At 44.9% G+C, this 18,386-nt stretch overlaps 1 protein-coding gene across 1 annotated transcript in view; it reads right to left on the bottom strand.

Annotated features, from left to right (window-relative positions):
• Positions 1-18,386, bottom strand: part of SRD5A2 (steroid 5 alpha-reductase 2) — a 487,602-nt gene that overhangs the window by 35,817 nt on the left and 433,399 nt on the right. The window contains exons 3-4 of the mRNA XM_085612206.1: positions 13,575-13,676; positions 12,504-12,654 (exon numbers count right to left, since the gene is read on the bottom strand). Coding sequence (XP_085468332.1) covers positions 12,504-12,654; positions 13,575-13,676 — 253 coding nt within the window. The remainder of the gene's footprint in view (positions 1-12,503; positions 12,655-13,574; positions 13,677-18,386) is intronic.

The raw sequence follows: 18,386 nt of genomic DNA, 5'->3' as shown, positions 1-18,386 counted from the left end.
CGTGGTGGGCTCGCCGGTACCAGTGGAGCCCAAATGGCTTCTTCTCATGATCAAAGGCCCCACAGACTGGTCCAGGTATCACGAAATCTAGCTTGCACTGGCGGCCGGGGTAGCGAAACGTAACATTGCCAGTTGCTGGGGGGCACAGGAGCCACCGCAGTGGGATCAATGTCTCAGGGACTTGGATTGGGTGAAGAAACCATATATAAGGCCAGGGGCTGTGCGAAAAAGTGGCAAAGGGTGTGGGGACCGTGGAAGAGGTTTCGGGGTGCCCGGAGGGGGGTGGGGGGTCAGTTATGAGTGTGCCTTTGGTTAGCTCTGGGTACCATGCACAGGAATTACTCACTATGCATTGCAACGTTGGTTGTATTCTGCCTGTGACCATGAGCAAAGTTAATAAAAAGATTTAAAAAAAAAATAATAGAATTTATTCAATCGTCATACATTCTGCATGGCAAACCTTTTGTTTACACGTTGTCAACAAAGAAGGGAAATCCTTAGGTGAGGCAAATAGTTGCTCCAACATTATTGTTCATCCCAATGCATTTTGGTCTGAAAGGGGCCCCTCATTAGGGGAATGCTAAACGCTTAAACAATAAACGAATGAAGCGAGAAAAAGCATGGATCACTATGTAGCGATTGTAATGTATAGGATTCATACAACACATGCAATTGTACAGATTTGACCATGCAGTTGCCGAGGTGAGTGACCACGGAGCTCAGGGTTGTGAATGGGATCACGGGTCCTCCGACGATGCCTTTCAAATTAAAAGTCAGTTTAGAGATTAACAAGAGATTTATTTTTCGATATACTATCACATCCTTGCCCCTTGATTATGCCCAGGGAACTTTAGAATGTATTTAATCTCACAATTATCCTTAATGATCCATTCTCCCCGAGTATCATGGGGAGCTAGTTTCAATTGGTTATACACTGACTTTTAATTTGAAAGTTATCTTTCGAGTACAGAATGATTACACGTTTAGGAAATAGGTAATGCAGGGTTTCCAATATGGCGGCTATAACTCAAGACATCTGGAACAAGGTGTGTATTCTTAGCCCATAAAGCACAAATAATGTGGGAATTCCAATATGGCCGCAGCATCTGACTGAAGCTTCGCACACACTACAGAGGTTTAGTTGCTCACTAGTGTAATAGCCGGAACAGGATGCGGGTCACGAGAGCGAGTGGAAACAGGTCAAAAGGAAGTCTCAGCAAGGACAAGCAATCATCAGAGGACCTGAGATGGGGATAATCGATGAACGCCGTTCTTTGACAAAGTAAGCTGGGAGCAACGGGGGTGCCGCATTACATCCCTTAGCAGTGGGGGGCAAACAGTGGAGAGGATAGGAAAAGGAAATCTCCCTTTGATATTAATGACATTATACCACCTTGAGGCTTTATGACAGAAGGGTCATGGCAGGACCTTTGAATTTAATATTCTATTGTCAACTAAGCATACGTAAATAGAACTACTAGGATGACTAGAAAACAATTTCACGTGTTATTCGGGATGAAGAGGAATGGGGTCACTCTACTGAAAAAATAAGATCCGAATTGGGAATTACTGCTAAATTCCATTTGGATCCAATAGAAAAACTGATTTTGAATTTGTGCTTCCTTATATAGAGTGTGACAATAAGGCGGCGTTTTCACGACGGTCCCGGGTTTAGAGAATTACTTGTAAACTCGGGTAAGAACTTTGGCATCACACGCTTTGATTTATGGTTGTTTTTTTAAAAAAACAGGAACACTTGGCCAAAAAAATCTGTAAATGGGCTTGGGATTGTAGTGTCCGCAAACCTCACAGGTGTCCTAGAACATGTAATGGCATGACTACTCGCATGTTTTTATGGGTTAGATATGGATGCAACACAGAGGTGCATTCAAGATGGGAAAACTGAAAATATATGATAGTGTTTTTTGGAAATGAAGCGAACATGACCTTTGTGTTTTGTCTCCTTTACAGATAAAGCATAAGGTGGACTTTACATTTTACAAAAATTGCTTTTATAGAGAAAGATCAAATTTTGGTCGGGACCATACTATTCAAGGGATCTACAATCTGAAGAAGGCCTCTGACCCATGAGGGCAAAATTAGAAGGCTGAAACATGTTGGTACTTGCACTGGGGATTTAGGGGCAATTACCCCTCCTTCATATTCCCAGATCGCATTATATTTAATCCTGTCAAGGGGAACCAAGAATAAAGGTATTGCAAAGGTATCCCCTTAGACAGTTTTACTCTTCTGTCTTTCTGCACTAGAGATCCCTTTTTTAGGGAATACTCTTCCCTTTCACAAACTTTCCTTTCTTTTTCTCCCTCACCATAAAAAAACACAGCGCTCCGTCCAGTGCGTTGGTGTGCGCCTGGAGGTCTGCAGCGACCCTATGATGAAGCATGCCACTGCATAGTGGGTGAGAGCAGCACTAAAAAATCTTTTGATTTTTCGTCTGTATTGTTTCTCCTTAATTGACTATATCCACAAAGTGGATAGGGTAGGAACAGAACATTTTCAACCGAAATTGGGTTAATGTCCATTTTATTAGTCCTTCTCTCTTTTTTGTGTGTTTAGATTAAAAACTATATAACACATTTAGAATGTTGGATCCATAATGCATACCATACTTTTGCCAGGCCAAAATCAACCACCCTGCGAGTGTCAGTAGCTAAACTTCACATAACCTCCAAGTATTAACCAGGTCCAATCAATTTACACAACGGCACAATCCATTTGCCCCGCAAGGTTCTATATTTGGGGCAGAAAAATAACAAGTGGACTATTGATTCTTGTCTTGCATGCAGGACACTGGTCATCTGTGGTGGTTTTGTTACTCCACTTTTTACAAAACAGTTTGGTGGGTAGGATTTTAAAACGAAATTGGATAAACAATTTGCATGCCAGTGGAGGTGCAATTTCATCAATTGTTTCCTCATAGAATGGGGCAACTTATAAATTAATAAAATCTATGCTCAAGGTGTCCACCGGTTTGGTCATCTCCTTCACCAAAATAGTGTTTCAATAGATCTCTTTGACCCTACATCTTGGGATAGAACACAATCTTTCAGGAGTGTACCAATATTCCTCCATCCAAAGGCTCTCCAGTAAATTCTTCAGAGAGCTGAACCACGGTATAGATTCGGCCTAGGGTTGCTTCAAGAGATCAATCGCCTCTGCTCTATATGGGTTGAGCTCATTTACCAACTACAAGCGGTGCCAAAACATTAGCTGCTTATGGCCCAACTTATGCGATAGTAATTTTTGACCCAGGTCCATAAACATGGGAATCAAGGGGATACTAGAGGGGAGGTTTAACATTGAGCGAAGAAACCGATTCTCTACAACAGTGAGTGAATTTGTATTTCCAATACCCCATAATTCGGCACCATAGAGAGTTCCCCCAAGTATTTTAGTATTCTAAATTTCTAGTGCTGTATTTTTGTGAATTTTACTTAGGTGGGCCGTTTGTTGTACTAATGAGGTTAGTGCCATTTCGATATGTGGCACCTAATTTAGCTTTGAAGTTAGATGGATGTGATGTCATGAGTGATGTCATTTGAGATGTCATCAGTGATGCCACTGACTGATGTAATATGTGACATCATCAGCAGTGCATTGCGGGAGCGCGAGTTATAGTAAGCTGAGCTAACTATAACGGCTTAATTTCTCTGGTTTTGTACGAGTGAAATGTAAGCCTAACTATAACGTCCCTGAAACCTGTGTTTTTTTTCAGTAAATATCTAAGATTTCTTGAATGTTAATTCCTAACTATAACATCACTGAAACCTGTTTTTTAGTGAATTTCTAAGGTTTTTTAAATGCTAATTACTAACTATGACGTCCCTGAAACTTCTGGTTTTTTTCTGTGAATTTCTAAGATTTTTTAAATGCTAATTTCTAACTATGTGCAGAAAGAGGAAAAAAGGTGCAAAAAGAAGCAAGAGAGTTGCAGAAAGAGGCAAGAGAGGTGCAGAAAGAGGCCTACTTCAACTATACCTTTCCACAGACTCATACGAAGCAGCCTAATCACTAATCCTTCTCCCAAGATATCTTAAACATCACTTTTCTCTTGAAGGTTCACTATTCATTGACTGCTCAGAATGTTACGCCTACCAAATGTAAAAAAGCAATCATAACCATATCACCGTTGTAAGTCTCACCAAGTTTGTGAAGGTATGCACGCGTGTCTGTACTTTTACCTAGTGACATGTTACATAAAAATAAACATACAAATACTTGAATACCCATGTTTCAAACAGCATACTCTGTACACTTGTGTGCAAGACGGTGTATGTATTTCTTTCTGCTCATAAGACAGGGCACATGGGTATTCAATAGTATATTTGAGGGGTTCTATAACACCTATATACATAAGAAATGTCTGCCTGTGCAATTGAATGACAGAGCACAACTGAGAACATTTGACCACCTATAGGAGAAGCTACCCACTTTTTAAGCTACCATCTTCAGATCCATAACACATGTGAGAATACATGTACAAGTAGACATATACCTCAGTCAGGACAGCACGCAGACCTTTGAACTTGACAGCTTGCATTTCCCATTTGATTACAGAAAGTGGCAAGAGAAGTAAAGAAAAAAGCAAGAGATGTGCTGAAAAAGCAATGGAGATACAGAAGAAGGCAAGAAAAGTGCAGAAAGAAGTAACAGGTGCAGAAAGAAGAAAGAGAAGTGCAGAAAAAGGCAAGAGAGGTGCAGAAAGAGGAAAGAGAGGTGCAGAAGGAGGGAACCGGGGTGCAGAAAGAGGAAAGAGAGGTGCAGAAAGAAAGAATAGGGGTGTGGAAAGAGGCAAAGGAAGTGCAGAAAGAGGCAAGAGAAGTGCTGAAAGAAGCAAGAGATGTGCAGAAAAAAGCAAGAAAAGTGATGAAAGAGACAAGAGTTGAAAAAAAGAAACAAGAGAGGTTCAGAAAAAAGCAAAAGAAGTGCAGAAAGAGGCAGGTGAGGTGCAGAAAGAGGCAAGATAGGTGCAGAAAGAGGCAAGTGAGGTGCAGAAACAGGCAAGAGGGGTACAGAAAGAGGCAAGATAAGTGCAAAAAGAAGCAACAGAGGTGCAGAAGGAGGCAACAGAACTGCAGAAAGATGCAAGGGAGTTACAGAAACAGGCAAGAGAGGTGCAGAAAGAGGGAACAGGGGTGTGGAAAGAGGCAAGAGAGGTGCAGAAAGAGGCAAGAGGGGTGCAGAAAGTAGCAAGAGAGGTACGGAAAGAAGCTGAGAAGTGCAAAAAGAAACAACATAGGTACAGAAAGAGGCAAGAGAAGTACAAAAAGAGGCAAGAGAGGTGCAGAGAGGCATAGGGGGTGCAGGAAGAGGCAAGAGAGGTGCAGCAAGAGGAAGAAAGGTGCAGAAAGAAGCAAGAGAAATGCAGAAAGAGGAATCCTCCGGGGCCTGCCCGTTCCAGTTTGTTTTTTAAATAAAGGGAGGGGGGCCGAGTGGCCCACCCCGGGCTATTTTTGGCCTTGGGGACCCCATCACACGGGGCTTGGCCTCACGTTAGGGTCCGTGGGGGGAGCCCCAGTGCCCCCACGGTCCCTGACGGATCCCTGCCTCCTGCAGGAGCCAGCATTGATTTTGGACAAAGGGAGCTGCAAACATGCAGTTTCCTTTGCCCAAAAGCAAATCTGCTTCGCTTCATGGAAGCAAGACAGTTTTCCTGCTCTCGCTGCCATGAAGCTAAAGTTTGCTATAGCAGGGCGGGAGCTCCCACCCTGCCATAGCAAACTGCAATATCCCAGGGGTGGACACCTCGGGACATTGCTGGAGCCGGACCTGGGGCCATGGAGGTCCCCTCGAGGGGAGCTGAGCGGCCCCCCTCTATCACATTTAAAGCCCTGGGAAGTTGGTGGCCCCCGGGTTGGGGTCCGCAACGGCCCCCGCATTTACATAATATATGCCCCGGGATGTGGTGGTCCCTGGGGCAGTGTGGAGAGGGCAGGAGCCCCCCTCACAACTTTTTAATAAAAAAAAAAGCCAGGGATTGTGGTGGTCCCTGGGGTGAGGGATGCGCTCCCCCACATTTAAAGTTTAAAGCCCGAGAGAGGTGGCAGGCCCCGGGGCAGTGTGAGGGTTAGGCAGGAGGCCCCCATGCCTTTTTTTTTTAAAGTCCTACGGAGGTGGCAATCCCCGGGGCTGTGGGGCCCCCCCCCCCCGGATATCATTAAAATGACCCCGGGGAGGTGTGGCCACCCCGGGCCCCGGCTACATATTACACCATTGCCCGTGGGACCTGGCCCACCCAGGAGCTTAATTAAACGAAGCATGGGAGACCGCACTTCGTTAAAAAAAAAAAAAAAACGGCGCGATTCGTGCAACCTACGCGAATCCTGACAAAATGTTTTAAAAAGGGCGTTCCTAACTGCCCCCTTTTCTTTACCTTTTTTCTTGTAACTCTGTTCAACCGAGTCACAAGTTGGCTGCCAACACTTTCTGATTTGAAGTGTTGGCAGCCAATCAGAGTCAGGCTTGTGATCGGGAGCGTTCGCAGATCCACCACGGTCACCAGATACTAATATCTTTTTATATATGAATTTCTCAGGAACTACTGAACAGATTTACACCATTTAACAAAGAGGTTGCTTTCTAAACCAAGAGCTACCTTTTTGCTAAATTTGGTGTAATTACGTTCAGCAGTTCAGGCTGTAGCCTTGTCTAGACTCCATTGGGGCTAGGGGGTCAGGATATCCCTAACCTGCCCCTTATACTATTTTTCTTTTTCTTTTCAGGACAGGAGTCTAAGTCCCTGGGGCTTTTATTATGGCTGGCAGAAGCATTTTTCTCATGTTGCTTGCAGCCAGAGCTTTTACTCCAGCAGGAGTCTGATTCCAGTGGAAGCAAGATGGTATAATTCTGTTCAGCGTTCTTTGTCTGTAGCCTTCTCTAAAGAAGTCTATGGAAAATGCTTGGGTAAGTACGCACTCCAATGGTCTACAGTCTGACACTTGTCTAAAATTGGTTAACTTTTCTGGCTATTTTTGGTTTAATCTGTTTCATACCCGGCTTCGTAGTACCCATGGTGGGATTTTGTGAATATTTGAAATCCCCAACTATGACTTTCTCCACTGTATTCAGCATAAGCAAATGTACAAGTGTGAGGAAGGGTTCTGGGTTGTCACAGTTTTGATATGGATGCTTACTAGGTTAACATTGGTGGAGATGATGCTGAAGTTGTAACGTATGTATCTGTGTGGTGAAGCCCTTCGAGATAAAGATAGCCACACCTCTGTGCGCAGCTGCTGCTGATGAGAAATACTTAAAACTCACCCATGTTTCAAACATTTTGAACTTGTTAAGTTTTATTGAAGGGATATGTGTTTACTGCAATAGGGTGACCCAGGGACGATGAGTCAGTATCCATAATACAATAGCCAACACTTTTCTAGTATTATTTAAAACATTGAAAGAGAAGATCAATTGTCATGAGCATTTCTGAAATAGATTTGCAGCAGCTGCATCTTTTGATTTAGCCAAACTTATTGCTATCACTACATATATAAAACTACTACAATGATGACAACATGCACACAAAAATGTTTCGTCCTTGCAAAAATTATTTTAGCTCTGTACACACTTACAATCAATCAATCGGGGAATTGTGAAGTGCGACTCACCAGTGAGGGTCTTAAGGTGCTGGGGGGAGCTGCTCCGGTCAATCGAAGAGGCAGGTCTTGAAGGTCTTCCCGAAGATGTGCAGAGTGGGGGCACATCTGATGTCGATCATGAGCACGTTCCAGGTCTTAGCCGCGATGTAGGAGAAGGCTCGTCCACCCGTTCTTGCTCTGTGGATGCGCGGGACTTTGGCGAGGGCAAGGTCAGCGGATCGGAGGTTTCTCTTGGGTACGTGGAAGGAGATTCTTTCATTGAGACATTGGAGTCCGGTGTTTGTGTTCGTGGATGCCAAGGACAAGTCTGACTACAGTGTTCTGTCGGGAGTTTGCAGAGTAGAGATTTGTTGATCCCGGTGTAGAAGGAGTTTCTGTACTCTAGTCTGCTGGTTATGAGTGCGTGGGTGACGGTCTTTCGTGAAGGATGCCAAGGGTGTTGAAACAGGTGGAGGAGATGGCGTTGATCTGTCGGGTCATGGAGAGGGAGGAGTCAAGTATGATGCTGAGGTTCCGGGAGTGGTCTGTGGGGTTGGGGGGGGGCTGCAAAGGGCGTTGGGCCACCAGGTGTAGTCCCATGCAGAGGGACAGGGTCCGAGGACGAGGACTTCTGTCTTCTGCGAGTTGAGCTTAAGGCAGCTGCTACTCATCCATGATGCGACGTCCTTCGTCCCTTCCTGGAAGCTGAGTCTAGTGGTGATGGGGTCCCTGGTGAGGGAGAGGATGAGCTGGGTGTTGTCAGCGTAGGATACTATGCTGAGTCCGTGCTGTCTGACGATGGCGGTGAGGTTGGCCATGTAGATGTTGAAGAGTGTAGGGCTGAGCGATGATCCTTGGGGTACTCCGCAGTTTAACTCTGTGGGTTCGTAGCTGAAGGGTGGAAGTCTGATTCTTTGGGTTCTGCTGGTAAGGAAGGAGCGGAGCCAGTCGATGGTGGTTCCCTGTATGTCGGCGTCGTGGAGTCTGGCGGTGAGTGTGCGGTGGGAGACGGTATTGAAGGCTGCAGGGAGGTCAAGTAGGATCAGGGCTGTGGTGTGCCTAGGTCGAGGAGAGTGCTGATGTCATCTGTAGGGGCGAGTAGAGCGGTCTCGGTGCTGTCATTGCTGCTGAATCGAGATTGGGAGGGGTCAAGGCTTGACTTCGATGCGTTTCCAATTGTCGGAGAATGTGCCGGTTTCAAAGTTGCCGTTTTTGGTGCATCGTAGCTTTGGTGTGATAGCGGCGTCAGGTCTGTGGAAGATGTGTGGAGGGCAGGGTCTGTGGGGGCTCCTGAGTGAATGCCTTTTATGGTCGATGCTGTGTCTTCAGTGGTGACTGGGGTCCAGGAGGAGATGGTGGGCTGGCTGGCGTTGCTGGGGGAGGGAGTGGTTTCAGAGTCGGGTGTCTGTTCCTTGAAGTTGAAGAAGGACTTGATTTTCAGATGGAAGTAAGAGCCGAGTTTGTTGCAGAGTTTCTGGGTGGAAGTGATGTCTGTGGTTTCGCTGGGGGGTTTGGTGAATTCCTGGATGATGCTGAAGAGTTCCTTAGAGTTGCTGGAGTTGGCGAGGATCGTGTTCTGGATGAAGCTCCTCCTGGTGGATCTGATGAGTTGGTGGTATTCTGTCATGGCGTTCTTGTAAGTGGCGCGGCCTTCCGAGGATTTGCTGTTTTTCCAATTCTTATCGAGACGTCTGCAGGTGCGCCTGGACTCTTGGAGGATGGCGGTGAACCAGGTGGCCTTCTTGGGGTGCTGTCTGTCAGAGTTGCGGAGGGGTGCAAGCTCATCTGTGCAGTTGGTGATCCATCTGTGAAGTTCTGTGGCTGCGAAGTTGGCGTCGGTCAAGGTGGAGGGGAGCATCGCAGTTCAGGGTGGAGTTGAGGTGCTCCTCTGTGATCTTGCTCTAGTTTCTTCGAGGCGGGCGGGGTGCAGGTTTGGGGGTGGTGGGTTTCTCGACGTAGAAGTGTACGCAGTGGTGGTCCGTCCAATGGGTTTGTGTGGTGTAGCTGAAGTGGATGTTGTTACCTCCTGTGAAGATGGGGTCGATGGTGTGTCCTGCTTTGTCGGTGGGGGTGATGACGAGTTGTTTCAATCCGAGGTTGGTGAGGTTGTCCAGGGGGGTGGCGGAGTTGGGGTTGCTGAGGTTGTCGAGGTGAAAGTTGAGGTCTCCGATGAGTATGCAGTCCTAGGAGGTGATGGCGTGGGGCGTGATGAGGTCAGTGATGGTAGTGGTGAATGCGGTTCGAGGTCCAGGAGCTCTGTAGGTGAGGGTGCCTTGTAGGGTCGTTCGGGGGCTGGTCTGGATCTGAAAATGGAGGTGTTTGGAAGTGGGTAGGCTGTCGCTTGTGCTGGAGGTGGTGAGTTGGAGGGAGCTCTTGTATGCGATGGCAAGTCCTCCTCCCGCGTGGTTGGGGCGGTCCTTTCTCTAGATCTTGTATCCGTCTGGGAAGGTGGCGGCGATGTCGGGGACGGAGGTGGAGTTAGTCCAAGTTTCTGTGGGGAAGGCGATGTCTGGCTTGAGGGTGTCGAGGTGGTCCCAGATCTCTACAGCATGTCTGTGCACGAAGCGCACGTTGAGGAAGATGCACCTCAGGGCTTCAGGGGTGCTGGCGTTCGTGGGGGTGTGGAGGTTGGTGACGGTTTGATGGCAGTGTCAGCAGGAGAACTGGCCGTGGGTGGTGTTCATGGGTGATGTTCGGCGAAGACAGCTGGCAGTTGTTGTTCCTTCAGTGGTTGAGTGTGAGGAGGGCATCTGAGTCGTGGCGGTGGGTGGCCGGAGAACCAGGGTCCATGGCACTGGTCGAGGTCGGGTCACGGACAGGCTCAGACCCGGCTTTCCTTTGGCACGCCTTCAGCACGCTGGTGGCGCAGCGGCCGACATGAAATAAAGAAGGGGAGGGAAGTGCAGCTGGGAGCGGGAAAGGGCACGGATTGAGGGGCCGCGGGGGCAGCAGCAGCAGGAAAATGGCAGCAAAAACAGAGGACAGAGACAAGGGGCAAAGGTACAACACAAATAAACAGGCAAAATAAACAGAAATACAGAAAAAGACAGATACAAGGAGCTATAAAAAAACAGACAAAAAGACAATACCCGGCACAAAACACGTGGACAGACAACTTGAACACCTACCAGGAGAGAGGTGAAGGGGGCAGCGGCAGGCAGCACAACAGTGGAGCTGCTGGGGCAAAGAGCAGGGACTCTGGCCAGGAGGTAAGAGGTCCTGCTCAAACACCTTAGCAGTGGCCGCCATTAAATAGGGAAGGGGGAGGGAAGTGCAGCTGAGAGGCGGGAACGGCAGGGGCCGTGGGGCAGCAGCTGTAGTTAAAGGGCGGCGAGAGTGGAGGACAGAGACAAAGGGCACAGATACAATACAAATAAATAGGCAAAATAAACTGAAATACAGAAAAAGACCAGAAGGCGATCTATGCTAAAGTATACAATCTACAGCTCATATGCCTCGAACAAGACAGATACAAGACGCAATAAAAAAGACAGACAAAAAGCAAATACCGGGCACAAAACACGCAGACAGACAACTCGAATACCTACCAGGAGAGAGGTGAAGGGGACACCGGCAGGCGGCACAACAGTGGAGCTGCTGGGACGAAGAGCAGGGAGTCTGGCCAGGAGGTCAAAGGTCCTGCTCAAACACTCGAGCAGCGGCCATCATTAAATAGGGAAGTGCAGCTGGGTGGCAGGAGCGGGAAACGGCAGAGGCCGAGGACGCACCAGCAGCGGACGGAAAAGGGTGGTAAAACCAGAGGACAGAGACAAAGGGCAGAGGTACAGTACAAATAAACAGGCAAAATAAACAGAAATACAGAAAAAGACACATACAATAAAAAAAAAGACAGACAAAAAGACAATACCGGGCACAAAACACGTAGACAGACAACTTGAACACCTACCAGGAGAGAGGTGAAGGGGGCAGCGGCAGGCAGCACAACAGCGGGGCTGATGGGGTGAAGAGCAGGGACTCTGGCTAGGAGGTCAGAGGTCCTGCTCAAAAACCAGAGCAGCGGCGTCCATTAAATAGGGAAGGGGGAGGGAAGCACAGCTGGGAGGTGGGAGCGGGAAGTGGCAGGGAGGAGGGGCTGCGGGGGCAACAGAGGCGGGAAAAGGGGGGTGAAAACACTTTTTAAGAAGAGCCCTTTCCCTTCAGAAACCAATACCCAAGCTCCATAAGATGGCAAAGCCCCTACTATGCACACCCTTTGCCTTATACAAAAGCCTTCATGGAGAGCCCATTCCCCCCAGACACCCAAAGCCTCTTCAGGAACATTTTGCAAAAACTTACACTCATTAGAAGCACGAGAGGTAAACAAAGTTTGCTCTAGATGTACTTTAATATATATAACTTTAAATTTCATAAGTGTGTAGCAAACTGTCAAACTCATTGGATGTCATCAGCGATATCGTCTGCGATGCCATCAATGATTTAACTTGAGATACCATCAGTGATGTCATCAATGATGTGAATGACCATGTCATTTCATTAATAATGTAATATGTGAGGTCACAAGCAGTGCATGGTGGGTTGCATGGTATATAGTTAGCTCTCTGAACTAAAACTGGTGAATTTCAGTGTCTTTCTGGGTTTCAAATGTCACGGTATGACTGAACTTTCACCTAACTCTAATGTCCTTTAACCTTTTTTTTTTTCAGTGAATTTCTTAGATCATTTTTAATTTTTAATACACCTTTATGTCTTTCTTCTATACTTCATTATAACATCATTCAGTGAATGTGTATGCATGTGTGTGTGGTAGTAAGCATATTAAGTCTTTACTTATCCACATATACTTCACCTTCACAATATTTTGATCAATATTTTTGCTATGATAATTTGGTAGGACAATGCTTTTGTGCTCAATATCCTGACACACAACTGACTGGATGTACTTACTTGTGATGGTGGTAAGCCCGTGGCCCAATTGAACACAGAGTGAAGAATGCAAACGAAAATGCTGGCAAGGTCCAAGTTGCTATAGCGTAGCCAAACCATTCCACAATCTCACCAAGGAAGTTTGCCCCAGACACATAATTGAAAAAGCCTCCTATTGATATAAAAAAAAATCTTTTAATTCAGTTTTATTTTACCATAGAAGCACTTAATACAAAGATGAACATAGCTCGAGAAACAAAGGAGGCCCTTTCTGACTGGCATTTAATAATGTAGTTTACTTTCATCATGTAAGTTGATTTTTCTCTAAGGATCTGTTTCCACATGTACCCATCTTGTATGCACCTTTCACGGACAAAAAAAAGTGTAGACACAACTGCAACGTATAAAATGCCACCTTACGTCTTAGAATGTTTTGCCACAAACACTCACTACTGAAACCGTGTAATCTTGACTTCGTCAACTTTCCAGCCAACTATAAGAATGAATGCTATAAAGTGTAATTTACATCAGCCCCTAATTATGACGATAAAGGGATAATCAAATAATTAAGTGTAAGGTCCCTTTAAATGTTAACATGATACTGACAAGCACTGCTGAAGTGCATTTATCAAAGGCAATATGCAGATGCATTCCTGCATTCTTTGGTGTCCACGGCAACACATATGCAACAAATACCAGATAAAAATGATGTGCATGCACTTTTAAGGTATATGCACACAATACCAGAATCATTCAGTAATTTTATTTTTTCCAATGTATATTCTTTAGCTGTGGGGTGTGTATTTTGTTATCCTTATGTGAAGGTTCCACATAAACTAACAAAGTAACATGTGCTAGTCTTCCACTGGAATTGAGCCAGAGAACAGCAAGTAGGGATAAAAATTGTGGTGGGCAAGTGTTAACTCACAGCTTTTAAACTTACCCTGAAAAAAATAAAATATAAATACTTCTTATGTGGAACTACTCCTTAAAGGACATATTAGAGGTAATGTAGTTTCTATGTCAAAAAAATACAATAGTAAGCAGTTGGCAAAATACTTTTTTTGTTATTAATAAAAGTACTATGATCACCTTGTGGTATTTTATAGGTTTCCTCTCCAGGTTGTCTTAAGTTCCGAAGAATGTGATCGCTGTGAATGTTGATCGCCATGCCAATGAAAAACACAAGTATTCCTAGAAAAATTGAAAAGAGGTAAAGACATCACTCTGATAATACAGCTTTATAATATAATATATATTCGAAATCTTTGTTTAAAAGAAGTAGGATGATAAATTGCTTTCAACTCACAAAGTAAAGAGTTATTTGCTAATAACCCTTATATCATTGGCTTGGTTTTTAATGCAAGGACTCTCCCCAATCTCATATAGTTTCCACTGGGGTTACGCTGACACTGCCAATTATTTGCTTATCATAAGTGAACTGCATATGTTCTGAAAATTAAACTTTCCCAGACGTAATATTTATTTTTAATTTTGCACGTAAATTTGAGAATGTCCCTGTCATAAAGCTGCAATTGAAGAGCTTCTGCTTAATATGTGCAAACTGGTCCTATTTTGGGGAAATTAACAAAGCAATTTTTCCACCAGTAAGTTATTCCTGTGAACAGATGGTGAAAATGGGGATTTTCCAATGTAAAGTTTTACACAAGTCCTTACCTGCATGAAGATAGCCCAAAGTATGTATCAAGTGTAAACTCTTTCTTCTATGTCCACCTTGTGTAGTATGCCGAAAACACATTATTCTACGCATGGAAAATGTATGCAGCTGCATATACCTGTGGGATTGATTTTCAAATTGCTGTGCGTCTTCTCATTCTCTCCCATCATATCATGGATTACAAAAGAATAAATCCCCACGACTATCTTCAGATGATAAATATTAAGGGTTTTCACCATAGATCAAGGCAGGGTAGACGTGAATATAGAAATTTCTCCTGATAGGCACCTGCTTTTTAGCTTCAAATCATCCAAACAAGTGCTTAGAATACCCTTAAACGTAATTCAGCCAACTAAGGGCTCGATTACAAGTGCCCCAATTAATACCGTCTTATTTAACTACCTCCGAGTTACTGTGGGATCCAGGTAAATCCAGGGGTAGAAGACTAAAGGGGATTACAAGTTTTGGAGGAATGACATGCAGGAATCAATGTTTCAGTGCATTGAGCAGCCGCAATCTCTGTGAAACATATTTACTAGTAAATTCAGTGAGGATCATTATCGCCCATTACAGGGTCCATTAGAGTTTTCAGGCCACTTGTGACCCAAGTCTAGGCTGTTTTTATGATTTATTATGGTTGAGCTAATAATGGCTTCTCTTATAAACGAATGTCCAGGACATCTGAGTGTGTGTACTATCTTCGTTCTCATTTCTGTTTGACCAAATGCAAGCTTTTATCTATGAGGGAAAAATGATGCCCAAGCTGCATACTCACACTTCTGATCAGTCAGTTAATACTGTCTCACAAAGAAGAATCTAGTACATAAAGTGATTATGCACTGCAAAATCTTTGAAAGTAAGTTTTATATGTTCAATGAAAAGTTTCAGTATTGTACTTTTCTCATGATGATATTAAAACCGTGAGTTTTTAAATATGGTTTTGTTAGCCAAAAATGACCTCCCAAAATGTATTAATTAATAACTCACACATCGGAAATTACATTATCCTATTATTCTTATAGGTGGACCTTCATCCTCACTGAAGAGTATAAAGTACAACAACATTGTTACACAATTCCAAATTTATGTTTAAAAATATATCCATAACACACTGTTAGACCTGTTAGGCTTAGGGTGGTATATCCCCAAACGTTTTGCCTAGTCTCCTCCTAATTTTGCAGAATTTGTTTTTGTTGGCCTTAGGACTCCGTGCAATTTACCACTGTTAACTAGTGTTAAAATGCTTGTGCTCACTCCCTAAAACATGGTAAGATTGGCTTACTCCTAAATGGCATCTCTAATTTGCTTATACATCCCTGGTAAAGAGGTATACCATATACCCAGGGATGGTACATTATATGCCACTAGTAGACCAGCAGCACTTATTGTGCCACCCACTTAAGTAGCCATTTACAACATGTCTCAGGCCTGGCACTTCAGACTGTATTTAGTTTTAAACTGCCAATTTCACGTTGCAAAATAATCTCTTTGCCAATCCTAATGCTACCTTTTCATTAAACATAAGTCACCCCTAAGGTAGGCTCTTGACTACCCATAGGGCAGGGTACATTGTAACTAAAAAGTTGGGCATGTACTTTGAAGTTTTACATGTCCTGGTAGTAACAAATTCACAAAATAGTTTTCACTGCTGTGAGGCCTAGCTCTCCCATCACATAACATTGGGTTACCTTATTAACTTAAATAAGTGGTAATGTTAATTTAGGAGCAGGCAAAAATCTAATGTTTGGTGTCTAAGAAAGTGCAATATAAAAATCTCCAGATGGTAAAGTCAGATTTTAATCCACAATTCTTTAAATGCCACTTTTAGAAGCGAGTCAGGCTGATGAGTGGTGATACCCTAAAATTGCCCCCAGGATGCTTGTTTCTGGTCCAGGGAGGATCTGGCCTGGCAGTTCGGGCTGGACTGTTCCCATGGGGAGCAGGGTTAAGACTGATTTGCACGTGGCTGGGTCTAAACTGGAATGGCTAGCATGTAATAAAAGATGGATTTAACCCAGATCTGTAACTGTGGGTGCATTTTTGATTTGTTCACTGTTACGTCCATCATCTGTTCTTTTTGCAACATTTAGAAAATTGCCATTTTGTTGCCCTTGGTTGGTGCCTTCAACCTGTTTCCTGGGTCACATGACTAGGTGTAGTTGTCAGATGGCCTTTGTATATTCCTCCCCGACAGCAACATAATAGAAGGACTAGGTGATGTGTGGATGGGCCATCTCAGGCAGTATATGCACAGCCCCACTTGCATTTCAGAGACTGTATCTCAGTTCTCACACAAAGAACTTCATACTAGCCTATTGTGCCTGCAGACAGACTGGGACCAGGCATGGAGGCAGTAAATTTCAGGCAGTTCTGCAGAGGAAGACTCCAGACGTTTCTTTCACTTTAAAGGAGGCACTAGGTAAAATAGGTTCAAACCCACTCTTCAAGTCACTTCTGGCCCTGCAGAAGGACTCTCAGAGAACTGCCTTGCTTCCTGTGGCTCGCTGTGAACTTCAGAGGGCTGCCCTGATGCACCATGAGGACTGCCCTGCTGCCCAAAGCCTGTCCTGTGTCCTCAGATGACTGTCCTGCTGCTTGAGACCTGCTTTTCTGCTTGAACCCAAGACCTCCAAAGTGACTCCAATGGCTATCTGGCTGGCCTCCTGATCAGAGCCTCAGGGACAGAAAAGGCTTCAACCATCTTGAACCCCCCACCTGGACCCAGCCTAAGTAAGTCCTGGCCCTTCAGGTGGGGCCCCTCCAGCTCTGGACCTTGGAAGTGGTGCTAAAGTTGCCCAGATAGCCCAAAGCTAAAACTTAGGACTGCCAAAAAAAAGTGGTGTGAGAACTAAAAGAAGATAGAGATGTACCCGCTAGCCGAGCCACCAAAGGTTCATCTTCGATCGGCCTGACTTCACGGCAGCTCCCACTACGTTGCTCTCTGCAGCAGTGAATCCTGTTCAGCGGCTCCTGGGCAAAAGGGTCATCAGGCCTCGAAGAGCCATTATCAGCTATGGCCTGCAGTTTTGTACTGCTGGAGCCTTTGTACTGCCAAAAAAAAGAGACTAAGTCTGAACGTAGAAATCCTCACTGCAACTTCATCCACAGGCTCCCGACTATGACGCCTTCTCCTCTGACATGGCAGGCTGCTTTGCCCCGCTGAACTTTACCTTCTCATACATTTTTCTTTCAAAATTCTTTGCAGTCTGAAGGAAGTGAAGTCTGGGCCCATTCAACTTGTGTCTGAACCGTGCTGCTTTGCAGTTGGCCATATATTTAAACTCTACCCTGATCTTAAGTGACTTTGATCTTTTATGCTATTTTTCACTTTAAACTTTGTCATTTTGGTGTCAAATAATTTATTAAAATGGACTCTATTTTTCTAAATTGTTGTGAGACTTTTCTTGTGTTGTGTTTTCGCTGTATTACTGCTGCCTAAATACTGTACTTAATGCCTCTAAGCTAAGCCTGACTGCTTTTATACCAAGCTATCAGAGTGTTAAGCACAGGTTAATTCAGTGACTTTTTGTGATTCAGCCTGACAAGTATTGTGGCTGTTGCCTGAGTAGGGTTTAACTCCCCTCAACCAACAACCCAACTTCTCTCACACATTCTTTTACCTAACCCAATACGACTTCTGAAGACAGGACTGGAGAACTAAAGTGGCGGTCGAGTACAAGGCAGTACTGAGGTATGCAAAATTTGACATACATGCCTCAATTATGAGCTGAATGAAGTGATATTCTCAAATGGGAGACCACTCAACTCAATTATAAGTGATCCAGTGATCTGTCAATTGAATTTTTGCCCGGTCTAGGAAGACCAGACCCCTTGGAAAATTCACCGAGCTTCAGGCTTGGTATGGAAGAGCAGCCCATCCCTGACATCCCTGTCTCTGACAACTCTGTACTACAGCATAAGAGAGCATGCAATACTCCTCCTCCACCCAAGTCTGCTTGCTTCTTTCTCTGCCTCATGCCACCCAAAATCAACCCGCTTCCTTCACAACTCTCAGCAGCATTAGGGTAATGAAACTTGAGCCCCCCCCCTGCAAGGTACCTAGAGGACCCCCCCTCCAGATTCATTCAGGAGCTATCAGGCCAGGGTACTATGCTGAGCACACCGTGGGGTCTCCAGCGGTCTACGGTACTCCACTGCCCGGCAGTCCAACTCAAATTTAGCACCGAACTAGAGCAAGTGTTAAATGTGAGCATTAATCCCCACAA

Source organism: Triturus cristatus, chromosome 6 (genome assembly GCF_964204655.1).
Source record: "Triturus cristatus chromosome 6, aTriCri1.1, whole genome shotgun sequence".
NCBI classification, from domain to species: Eukaryota; Metazoa; Chordata; class Amphibia; order Caudata; family Salamandridae; genus Triturus; species Triturus cristatus.
This window is presented reverse-complemented; position numbering and strand designations above follow the sequence as displayed.